The sequence below is a fragment of the Aplidium turbinatum genome, chromosome 2 (assembly GCF_918807975.1).
Source record: "Aplidium turbinatum chromosome 2, kaAplTurb1.1, whole genome shotgun sequence".
NCBI classification, from domain to species: domain Eukaryota; kingdom Metazoa; phylum Chordata; class Ascidiacea; order Aplousobranchia; family Polyclinidae; genus Aplidium; species Aplidium turbinatum.
In genome coordinates, this window is record NC_137473.1 from 3,729,640 (window position 1) to 3,743,086 (window position 13,447).

At 34.7% G+C, this 13,447-nt stretch overlaps 2 protein-coding genes across 2 annotated transcripts; both read right to left on the reverse strand.

Annotated features, from left to right (window-relative positions):
• Positions 1–780: 780 nt before the first annotated feature.
• On the reverse strand, positions 781–10,181 carry LOC145785780 (uncharacterized). Its single transcript, XM_082597494.1, has 2 exons — positions 8,927–10,181; positions 781–1,818 (listed from the first exon to the last, which is right to left on the reverse strand). Exons 1-2 carry the CDS (start codon positions 10,179–10,181, stop codon positions 977–979), a joined length of 2,097 nt encoding a protein of 698 aa, XP_082453620.1. The 3' UTR covers positions 781–976.
• A 108-nt stretch (positions 10,182–10,289) lies between these two features.
• LOC145765468 (uncharacterized) lies at positions 10,290–12,909 on the reverse strand. The gene has a single exon (XM_082577293.1). The coding sequence runs from the start codon at positions 12,814–12,816 to the stop codon at positions 11,752–11,754; it is 1,065 nt and encodes a 354-aa protein (XP_082433419.1). The 5' UTR covers positions 12,817–12,909; the 3' UTR covers positions 10,290–11,751.
• Positions 12,910–13,447: the final 538 nt, after the last annotated feature.

Below are 13,447 nucleotides of genomic sequence, written 5' to 3' on the forward strand. Positions count from 1 at the left end.
TCAAGAGCATGCGGCTGTGTCTTTAGCAGGACACTTAAATTCATGCCTGAAGGTGGACACGAAGATTGGCTTCCTTGTCTTCACATCCACTTAATCTAAATCTTCAATCACCGGGTGTAAGCCTAGATACGACAAACAAAATTTTTTTTTTCAGCAGAGTGATTCACCGGATGAGTTTTAAGTCAATCAAACGTGCAAATGATTTTCCACATTCATCACATTTATATGGTCTTTTACCAGAGTGATTCATGTTATGACGTTTCAAATGACACAATCTTTTAAACGATTTTTCACATTCTTGACATTTATATGGTCTTTCACCATAGTGAAATATTAGGTGAGCTTTTAAGTCAACCAATCGTACAAATGATTTTCCACATTGACCACATTTCTATGTTTTTTTACCAGAATGAATCATCAGGTGAGTTTTCAAAGTACTCAATTTGCAAATGAGTTTCCACATTCATCACATATATATGGTTTTTCACCAGAGTGAATCATCAAATGACGTTTCAAAGTACTCGATTGTGTGAATGATTTTTCACATTCATCTCATTTATATGTTTTTTTACCAGAATGAATTATCAGGTGAGTTTTCAAAGTACTCAATAGTGCAAATGATTTTCCACATTCATCACATTTATATGGTCTTTTACAACAGTGATTCACCAGGTGAGTTTTCAAAGTGCTTGATTGTGTAAATGATTTTCCACATTAATCAAATTTATATGGTCTTTCACTAGAGTGAATCATCAAATGTTCTTTCAAATTACACAATCTTTTAAACAATTGTTCACATTCTTGACATTTATATGGTCTTTCAACAGAATGAAATATCAGGTGAGTTTTCAAAGTACTCGATTGTGTAAATGATTTTTCACATAGATCACATTTAAATGATCTTTCACCAGAATGAATCATCTTATGATCTTTCAAATTACACAATGTTCTAAACGATTGTTCACATTCATCACATTTATATGACTTTTTTACCAGAATGAATTACCAGGTGAGTTTTCAAATGACTCGATTGAGTAAATGATTTTCCACATACATCACATTTATATGGTCTTTCGCCAGGGTGAATCATCTTATGACACTTCAAACTACTCAACGTTTTAAACGATTTACTACATTCTTTACATTTATATGGTCTTTCACTAGAGTGAATTGTCAGGTGAGCTTTTAAATCAACCAATCGTACAAATGAATTTTCGCATTCATGACATTTATATGGTCTTTCACCAGAATGAATCATCTTATGACGTTTCAAATGACTCATTTGTACAAATGATTTTTCACATAGATCACATTTATATGGCTTTTCACCAAAATGAATGAAAACATGATCTTTCAAATTACACAATCTTGCAAATGATTTTCCACATTCATCACATTTATGTGGTCTTTCACCAGAATGAGTTAGCAGGTGAGTTTTTAAAGTACCCGAGTTTGTATATGATTTTCCACATAGATCACATTTATATGGCTTTTCACCAGTGTGACTTCTTTCATGAATTGTCAATCTAGATTTCCACTTGTAACTCTTGTCACAAAAGTTACACCGATGACATTTTTCATTGATTGTTTGCAAATCATTTGCTTTGGAGTTATTGAGACACAAACTAAGATTTGCATTCGACTCTTGTTGATGATACAAACACGGATCGGATTCCTTGGTGGCTTGACAACCATCTGAATCATCAACTACGTGCTCTTGGTTGTTGATTCTATATGGTTCACAATCTTCAAGTACTTCAAGCTTTACTGGAATTGCTTCACGTTGATTCATGTTAAAAGGTGGAGTAAATAATTGATTTCAATTAGTGTTGGATTAAATGAACAAAGAAAATCATTTCTTACAAACTATGAAATGTATAGCGGGTAAACAACCTATAACCTGAAGCACAAGTAACAAACTGTGAAAATCTCAATACCGTAATCTTAATAACATACCTCGGTGTAAAATTAGATAGGTCCCTCACATACAAATCCCATATCGAAAAAGTAAGAGCTAAGGTGGCTTCTAGAAATAATATTTTACAGAAACTCGGAAACTCTGATTGGGGTGCCTTCCCTGATACAATTCGGTCAACTGCGTTAGCCTTATGCTATTCGGTTGCAGAATATGCTTGCCCAGTGTGGGAACGCTCAGCACATGCCAAGAAAATTGACCCCATATTGAACCAAAGCTGCCGTCTGATTACTGGTTGTCTCAGACCAACCAACATCACGTCGCTGCACATTCTGTCTGGAATTGCTCCACCCAACATCCGAAGAAGCGTGACCAGCAGAAAAGAAAAATCTTGCCAGGACATGGATTTGAGACACCCACTGTATGGCCAAACTCCAGCACACAGGCGTCTGAAGTCAAGAAAAAGTTTTCTTGCCTCAGTTGTCCCATTCTATTTGAATAAGGAATTAAATAATGTAATGTAGTGTGGTTTAAAATGTTAAAGTTTATGAAGCTGCTCTGAAAAATCCTATGGATTTCTGGGACTTAACTTTTGGTTTCTGTTTTTGCGCTATCTTATGGCTGCAGCAGACCTTGAGCATGGAAAATTAAAATCAAGAAAGCAGCAGTATACTTATTCAGGATGCAGTTTGTTACAAGTAAAAAATCTATCAAGTGGAAAGTACAGTTTAGAGAAAACAGCTTGGAATGAGTTATTAAAATTGAAAATCAACAGGATTAAGCCAACCAGGAGAGGAAAGAAAGCAGGAAAGTGTTTCAGAAGACCAATTTCAGTTGTATGCACAAAGTCATCTGGTAGGCCTATAACTTCTCATCGAAAACAAAGTGACTTAAACTTAACTAATCTAATTCCAGTCCAACGTTTTCCCACTTCTAGTAAATTTCACTCCCCCTTAATTATTGGATGTTTAAATATAAGATCAATCAATAATAAATCACTTTCCTTAACTGACTTTATTTTTGACTCTAAAATTGATGTGTGTGCCCTGACTGAAACTTGGTTAGGAAGTTCAATTGATGGTCATGTGTTAAGTAACATCACTGCTAAAGGTTATGACATTTTGCATGTTCCCAGATCTCAAGGAAAGCGTGGTGGTGGTGTAGGTTTCTTGTACAATGTCTCTGCCAAACTTGACAAGAGTCAAATTTTTGCTAGCTATCAGTTTTCTCAGTTTGAAAATATGGAATGTATTTCAAAGCATGGTAATATTCCAGTATTAATTTGTGTAATTTATCGACCTCCTCCCTCCATAAAGAATGGATTTAAAACAAGCATATTTTTTAATGAGTGGTTTAACTATTTGGAACAATTGTCTTTATGTAATAATGAAATTATTGTTACTGGAGATATAAATTTGCATCTTGATAATATTAGATAATATTGGATGTTGTGCAATTTAACAATATTTCATCTACATTTGGTTTGAAACAATTGATCAATGATCCAACTCATGCAAAAGGTCACACACTAAACTTCATGTTAGTGCGTTGTCATACAAACATTGTTGTTGATAAACCACTAGTCATTGATCCATGTCTGACCAATGTTCAGGGTATTTTCTCTTCTGACCATTTTGCATTAATATTAAAAACAAATCTATACAAACCACCTCGTCCCAAGAAGCAAGTAAAATTTCGCAAATGGAAGAACATTATTGATATAGATTTTGCTTCTGATGTCTGTCTTGCTTTTCAATCTTTAAAATTGAACTGTTCTTGTGAAGAACTTGTAAAATTGTATAATTCAACTCTTAAATCTATTTCTAATGATCATGCTCCCAATTGCTCACACTCAGAACAAAATCTCTCTGGTTTACTATGGAACTCAAGAAAGAAAAACAAATTCGAAAAAAGCTTGAACACAAATGACTAAATTATCTATTCATCAAGATATTTACAAAAAACAATGCAAATATGTGAACATGTTAGTACTTAAGGCCAAGAAAAATTACTATCTTAAGCAAATCAGTGAAAGCAAAACTCCAAAACAATTCTTCAAATTTTCTAAAACATTGATGGGCAAAGATAACAGAAGTGTTCATCCAACTGGAAAGTCTGCTCAAGAAATTGCTGAATCATTTAACCAATACTTTTCAAACAAAATTAGTTTAATTAGGAATACTCTTCCATGTCTTGACCATATAACTGGAGGAACTCAGTCAGCAGATCCTTGTAACCATAATCACATTGATTTTTCATTTTCTAGTTTTTTTGAAACGGACAAGACTGAAATTCTTAACATTTTAACTGCATTATCATCTGCATCTTGTGAACTGGATCCAGTACCCTCATGGCTCCTCAAAAAGCATTCATCATCTTTTCTGTCTATTCTGACCTCCATCGTAAACAAATCCTTGACAAGTGGTCTTGTTCCCCCAAACCTTAAACATGCCATTGTTCGTCCACACTTAAAAAAGCCTAGTCTAGACAAACTTACTGTTACTGTGTTGCTGCTGTTGCTGCTCCCAGTTGTTGCTGCCAGTTGCTGGAACTGTTTGCCTATTTGTGTGAAAGAAGTTGAAAATTTTAATGAATTCAAAGCTCGCTTGAAAACGTTCTATTTCAATGAACATTATGACTGAATGTACCGTACTAATTATCACCATTGTCATGTACAGCGCCCAGAAGCATAGTTTGACTGTGGATGTGGCGCTATATAAATATTGTTATTATTATTAGACCAAGACGATGTCACCGCCAATGTGCGGGTTCAACTATGGCAGGAGGGACTGGCAGCCGGGCCGACATTGGACAATATGGAGCTCACACCGATGGAGGGCCTTCCTCCCAGAAAGTGTGAACCGTGAAAGTATTGGCGATGCCTCAACCGCTTAAGAACTGGTATTGGCTGGTGTAAAACTTTGATGAGACACTGGGGGTATTCCACGGGGAACACAAGTTGCAAATGTGGACAGGAGCAAACGATGCAACATCTTCTCGAATGCCCTCACCTAAAAGCAAGGTGCTCTGCACAGGATTTGGCCGAGTTCAAGGATAGAGCAACAGCTTGCGTGAAGCTCTGGGCTACGACCGTGTGACACACGATGAAGAAGAAGTGAGAACCAATATAAAATTGCATCAAATGTCCATTCAAATGACACAATCTTTTAAACGATTTTTCACATTTATATGGTCTTTCACCAGAGTGAATTATCAGGTGAGCTTTTAAGTCAACCATTCGTACAAATGATTTTCCACATTCATCACATTTGTATGGTCTCTCACTAGAATGAAATATCAGGTGAGTTTTCAAAGTACTCGATTGTGTAAATGATTTTCCACATAGATTACATTTATATGGTCTTTCACCAGAATGAACCATCAAATGACGTTTTAAAGTACTCGATTGTGTTAATGATTTTTCACATAGATCACATTTATATGGTCTTTCACCAGAGTGAATCATCAAATGTTCTTTCAAATGACATAACCTTATAAACGATTTTTCACATTCTTGACATTTATACGGTTTATCACCAAAATGATTTAATACGTGATCTTTCAGGGTCCTGGGCTCTGAAAACGATTTATCACATAAACCACATTTATATGGCTTTTCACCAGTGTGACTTCTTTCATGAATTGTCGATCTAGATTTCCACTTGAAACTCTTGTCACAAAAGTTACATCGATGACATTTTTCATTGATTGTTTGCAAATCATTTGCTTTGGAGTTACTGAGACACAAACTAAGATTTGCATTCGACTCTTGTTGATAATACAAACATGGATCAGATTCCTTGGTGGCTTGACAACCATCTGAACCATCCACTACGTGTTCTTGGTTGTTGATTCTATATGGTTCGCAATCTTCAATCTTCAAGCTTTACTGGAATTGCTTCACGTTGATTCATGTTAAAAGGTGGAGTGAATAATTGATTTCAATTAGTGCTGGATTAAATAAACAAAGAAAATCATTTCTTACAAACTATGAAATGTACAGCGGGTAAACAATCTATAACCTGAAGCACAAGTAACAAACTGTGAAAATCTCAATAATGGTTAACTGTAAGCAGTCCTCGAAATTAGCGGCGGCACACGGCAATTGCCGTGGTAAATGCCGCCGCAAACGTCATAATGGCCATTCTGCTACGGCAATAAAAATGCCGTCGCAAAATGAGCATTTAATTCGGACAAAAATTGTTCAAAATTTTTTTCTGTTTGATTTACTCGCAGCGGGAGTTTAATCAGCAGAAACATCGCACCAAAACCTCACCTCGGATTATTTTACTTGCTGTGAACACTCACACAGTCTTCAAAATTGGCATATTTTTACTTCGCAAAAACGTTGACGAGGCCAAACGGCAAAAGTGGAAATTGCCTCGGCAATTGCTGTGAATGTTTATTACGAAAAAATTGTACCAAAACATGTAAAACGAGAAGCGAAAAATATACTAGAGTAGTCCATCATGACCGCATTGTATGATTTGTTGTGATGTAATAATACCAAAAGTAGCGATAAAGCGATCAACGCGATACGCACGCTGTTATCGTAATTCAGGTTAAATAACTCAAGGCGGGAAAAGTCAGTTAATTTTGGGTTGATTCAACGTTCGAGTCAGCACAAATCGATTTAATTTTCCCGGCGGGTTATATCGCGTAACAACAATGCCCAATAAGAAATTTACGTTTGTTTTACATTAATTCGACATCTAGCGACGTTGAATTATCATGAAATAACGTTAATTGCTCAATCAGGTACCGGTGACAAATCAATAGCTCCCTGCGAGAAGATTGCCTCGATTTACGTATGCACTAACATAATTTCGGCACAATTAGGATACTGCGAGCAACACAGAGTCTGTTGGATAAAGAACTGGTCAGAATCGGAATCATCGGAGGATGAGGTTGTCGCCTCGTCACTGGAAAACGCAAAACTGCCCTTTCATGAACGCTCGACACCATATGATCGGAAGCATTACTTTTCTTTACTGCCGAAGAACCATTTATCTAATTTTGTACCACTTTTTATATTCGCAACGACACTGATAAAAAATAAGCATTCGATGAAGGAATAACTTTTGCATAACAAATAAGCCAGTATGTTTCTCGGCAGCCGATTTGTAGCAAGAATTGACAGCGATAGACACCGTGTTTCGCCCATAAGCCAGTATTTGTAAGGGTGCAAACTTTTTACAGTTCACAAGAGCATTGTCAGCGCATAAAATAGCTTGCCTGATGCTCTGGGCTACCGCCGTGTGACACACGATGAAGAAGAGCATAAAATTTCGTTTGATCAAAGCATTACGGCAATTGCCGCCGCAATCCAAGGTTTGTTGATTTGGCGACGGCAATGTTTTTGCCATCGTAGACGGAAGCTAATTTCGAGGGCTGCTGTAAGCGTAGCAAGAATTCCCATTTCTCATTATATTAACACTCACGTTGTATTCTATGAAAGCGGGCCATTTATATATCATCAACATCACAGTTGTCAACAACTGACAAGCTACATTCTATATTTACGAAAGAACAAAGAATGCGAACGAAAGTGTGATCTTGATCAAATAAAGACTTTTTAGAGAGACTAAGACAACCAAGTGAGAATCAATAAGAAATTGACGTTTTAGAATTTAGAAATCAAGCTCAGAAAAATTGCAAACTGGTGTCCGCCATCTTTCATAAAACGTTCCACACACAGTAAGGTGTAACAGTAACAATAAAAACAAAAAACGCATGAAACAAAACTGAGAACCAATTACAAAATTATACAATAATTCCACACAAATCCAAGATTGTATCACACATAATTTTGTACAAACCCAACTTGGTAAACTTGACGACATTTTTACAGCCCCGACAAAACAAACTTTGTATAACAACTTCGATGCTTAACGTTGTGTTGTTAATCGATTGGCACCGATTTTTCACTGTTTTTTTTTTATTTGTTTCAAGCAGTTCAAGTACAACACAAAACAGTTGAAAAGTGGCATCAAAAAAATAAAACTATTTTTGTAGGCCGCAGAGTGGATTCCTATGGTGAATTAAAGCATTACGTCATGGAAATGACTTTGGTCATTTTGCATTTCAAAACATCAGAGTGAATCATCTTATGACGCTTTAAACTTGTTACCACAACATAACATAAAACACAACATAAACACAATGGCTTTTCACGAGAGTGAATCACCTCATAACGCTATAAATTGTTAACACACGAAAACACATTTTCACATACATCACATTTATATGGCTTTTCACAAGAATGAATGAAAACATGAACTTTCAAATGATACAATCGTGGAAATGATTTTCCACATCCATCACATTTATATGGTTTTTCACCAGAGTGACTCACCAGATGAGTTTTTAAGTCAACCATTCGTGCAAATGATTTTCCACATCACATTTATATGTTTTTTTTAGCAGAATGAATTACCAGGTGAGTTTTTAAAGTACTCGATTGTGTAAATGATTTTCAACATAGTTCACATTTATAATGGTCTTTTGCCAGAGGGAATCATCTTATAACTTTTCAAATGACACAACCTTTTAAACGATTTATCACATTCTTGACATTTATATGGTCTTGCACCAGAGTGAATTATCAGGTGAGTTTTTAAAGTATTCGATTGTGTAAATGATTTTTCACATAGGTTACATTTATATGGCTTTTCACCAGAATGGATGAATACATGATCTTTCAAATTACACAATCGTCCAAATGATTTTCCACATTCATCGCATTTATATGTTTTTTTAGCAGAGTGATTCAACAGGTGAGTTTTTAAAATACTCATTTGTGTAAATGATTTTCCACATTCATCACATTTATATGGTCTTTCACCAGAATGAATCATCAAATGACTTTTCAAATGACATAACCCTTTAAACGATTTTTCACTTTCTTGACATTTATATGGTCTTTCACCAGAGTGAATTATCAGGTGAGTTTTTAAGTCAACAAATCGTACAAATGATTTTCCACATTCATCACATTTCATTGGTTTTCACCAGAATGAATTATCAGGTGAGTTTTTAAAGTACGTGATTTTGAAAATGATTTTCCACATAGATCACATTTATATGATCGTTCCCCAGAGTGAATCATCTTATGACATCTCAAATGACACAATCTTTTAAACGATTTCTCACATTCTTGACATTTATATGGTCTTTCACCAGAGTGAATTATCAGGTGAGTTTTTAAGTCAGCCAATCGTACAAATGATTTTCTACATTTATCACATTTATATGGTCTTTCCCCAGAGTGAATCATCTTATGACATCTCAAATGACTCAATCTTTTAAACGATTTCTCACATTCTTGACATTTATATGGTCTTTCACCAGAATGAATTATCAGGTGAGTTTTCAAAGAACACGAATTTGAAAATGATTTTCCACATTCATCACATTTATATGGTCTTTCACCAGAGTGAATTATCAGGTGAGTTTTCAAAGTTCCCGATTGTGCAAATGATTTTCCACATTCATCACATTTATATGGTCTTTCGGCAGAGTGAATCATCTTATGACGTTTCAAATAACTCATTTTAGAAAATGATTTTTCACATAGATCACATTTATATGGCTTTTCACCAGAATGAATGAAAACATGATCTTTCAAATTACGCAATCGTGCAAATGATTTTTCACATTCATCACATTTATGTGGTCTTTCACCAGAATGAATTATCAGATGAGTTTTCAAAGTACTCGATTGTGTAAATGATTTTCCACATAAATCACATTTATATGGTCTTTTGCCAGAGTGAATCATCTTGTGACGTTTCAAATCACTTAGTTGTGCAAAGGATTTTTCACATAGATCACATTTATATGGTCTTTCGCCAGAATGAATGAAAACATGATCTTTCAAATTGCACAATCTTGCAAATGATTTTCCACATTCATCACATTTATATGGCCTTTCAAGAGAATGAATTATCAGGTGAGGTTTTAAAGCACCAGATTGTGTAAATGATTTTCCACATAGATCACATTTATAAGGCTTTTCACCTGTGTGACAAAAGTTGCATCGATGACATTTTTCATTGATTGTTTGCAAATCATTTGCTTTGGAGTTATTAAGACACAAACTAAGCTTTACATTCGACTCTTTTTGATAAAGCAAACAAGGATCAGATTCCTTAGTGGCTTGAGAACCATCTGAACCAACCACTACGTGTTCTTTGTTGTTGATTCTATATGGTTCAAAATCTTCAAGTACTTCAAGCTTTACTGGAATAGCTTCACTTTGATTCATGTTAAAAGGTGGAGTGAATAATTGATTTCAATTAGTGCTGGATTAAATGAACAAAGAAAATCATTTCTTACAAACTATGAAATGTAGTGTGAGTAAACAACCTATAACCTGAAGCACAAGTAACAAACTGTGAAAATCTCAATAATGGTTAACTGTAAGCTAAGCAAGAAGTCTCATTATATTAACAATCACAAATTGTATTCTATGAAAGCGGGGCTATTCCAATATCATCAACATCACAGTTGTCAACAATTCACAAGTTACATTCTATATTTACGAAAGAACAAAGAATACACACGAAAGTGTGACCCTGATCAAATAAAGACTTTTTAGAGAGACTAAGACAACCAAGTGAGCACCAATAAGAAATTGCCGTTTTAGAATTTAGAAATCAAGCTCAGAAAAATTGCAAACTGGTGTCCACTATCTTTTATAAAACGTTCCACACACAGTAAGATGTAACAGTAACAATAAAAACGAACAACGCATGAAACAAAACAGAGAACCTGTTATAATATTATATAATAATTCCGCACAATTGATTGCATATGCTTCATTAACTTCAGGTAGCTCAAGCTTCACAGGGATAAATTCATACTTAAATATTGTGTGTAGCTTGAATTTCAACCAAAGATTAATTATTATCAGGTTAAAACGTGTTCTTATCAACTTTAGAAAACACCACAAACTATGAACAACTCCTGTCTAGATGCACAAAAACAAATCTTGAAGAGTTATATGATGGTTACCAAAAAAGGGAACATTCAAAAATACAACAACTTATTATTTAAAATCATAGCAACATAAAGGATGCATGGTTGCATACAAAATAATCTCGATCAAACAAATCCATTTCTTGATGTCCATTTACGAAAACCGAAGTGTAACAAATAAATCACATTCCTATGACTTTTCCCCGAAGTGAATCATCAGATGACACAATCGTTTAAATGATTTTCCACATTTTGACATTTATATGGTTTTTCAAGGCCACCAGTTCTATACCGCTCAAGAGCATGCGGATGTGTTTTTAGCAGGACACTTAAAGTCATGCCTGAAGGTGGAGACGAAGATTGGCTTCCTTGTCTTCCCGTCCACTTAATCTGAATCTTCAATCAAGGGGTGTAAGCCTGGATACAACAAACAAAAAATGGTTTTTCAGCACAGAGTGATTCACCAGATGAGTTTTTAAGTCAACCAAATGTGCAAATGATTTTCCTCATTCATCACATTTATATGGTCTTTCGCCAGAGTGAATCATCTTATGACGCTTCAAATTACACAACGTCTTAAACGATTTTTCACATTCTGGACATTTATATGGTCTTTCACCAGAATGAATTATCAGGTGAGTTTTCAAAGTACTCGATTGTGTAAATGATTTTCCACATAGATCACATTTATATAATCTTTTTCTAGAGTGAATCATCTTACAACACTTCAAATTACACAACGTCTTAAACGATTTTTCACATTCTGGACATTTATATGGTCTTTCACCAGAATGAATTATCAGGTGAGTTTTTAAGTCAACCAATCGTACAAATGAATTTTCAAATTCATCACATTTCTATGGTTTTTTACCAGAGTGAATTATCAGGTGAGTTTTCAAAGTACTCGATTTTGAAAATGATTTTCCACATTCATCACATTTATATGGTCTTTCACCAGAATGAATTACCAGGTGAGTTTTCAAATTACTCGATTGTGTAAATGATTTTCCACATAGATCACATTTAAATGGTCTTTCGCCAGAATGAATCATTTTATGACGCTTCAAATTACACAACGTTTTAAACGATTTTTCACATTCTGGACATTTATATGGTCTTTCACCAGAGTGAATTATCAGGTGAGCTTTTAAGTCAACCAATCGTACAAATGAATTTTCGCATTCATGACATTTATATGGTCTTTCACCAGAATGAATCATCTTATGACGTTTCAAATGACTTATTTGTACAAATGATTTTTCACATAGATCACATTTATATGGTCTTTCACCAAAATGAATGAAAACATGATCTTTCAAATTACACAATCTTGCAAATGATTTTCCACAATTATCACATTTATATGGTCTTTCACCAGAATGAATTATCAGGTGAGTTTTTAAATTACCCGAATTTGTATATGATTTTCCACATAGATCACATTTATATGGTCTTTCGCCAGAGTGAATCAGCTGATGACATTTCAAATGACACAATTTTTTGAACGATTTTTCACATTCTTGACATTTATATGATCTTTCAAGAGAATGATTTGACACATGATTTTTCAGGTTCCTAACCTCTGAAAACGATTTATCACATAAATTACATTTATATGGCTTTTCACCAGTGTGACTTCTCTCATGAATTGTCAATGTAGATTTCCACTTGAAACTCTTGTCACAAAAGTTACATCGATGACATTTTTCATTGATTGTTTGCAAATCATTTGCTTTGGAGTTATTGAGACACAAACTAAGATTTGCATTCGACTCTTGTTGATGATACAAACATGGATCAGATTCCTTGGTGGCTTGACAACCATCTGAACCATCCACTACGTGTTCTTGGTTGTTGATTCTATATGGTTCACAATCTTCAAGTACTTCAAGCTTTACTGGAATTGCTTCACTTTGATTCATGTTAAATGGTAATGTGAATAATCAATTTCAAATAGTGCTGGATTAAATGAACAAAGAAAATAACTTCTTACAAACTATGAAATGTAGTGCGGGTAAACAATCTATAACCTGAAGCACAAGTAACAAACTATAAAAATCTCAATAATGGTTAACTGTAAGCTTAGTAAGAATTCTCATTATACTAACAACCACAAGCTGTATTCTAAGAAAGCGGGTTATTCAAATACCATCAACATCACAGTTGTCAACAATTCACAAGTTACATTCTATATTTATGAAAGAACAAAGAATGCGAACGAAAGTGTGACCCTGATCAAATAAAGACTTTTTAGAGAGACTAAGACAACCAAGTGAGAACGAATAAGAAATTGTCGTTTTAGAATTTAGAAATCAAGCTAAGAAAAATTGCAAACTGGCGTCCCAGTCTTCGAAATTAGCCTCGGCACTCGGCAATTGCCGAGGTGATTGCCGAGGCAGATGCATGAATGGCACATTAGCCTCGGCAATAAAAATGCCGAGGCCACACGAGCGCTTGTAAGAACTACAAGATTACAAAAATAACCCTAATTTTCTTAGACCACACCAGACTAGGAGGTTGATTCAATCTTACTATTGCTTGATGTTTTTATTT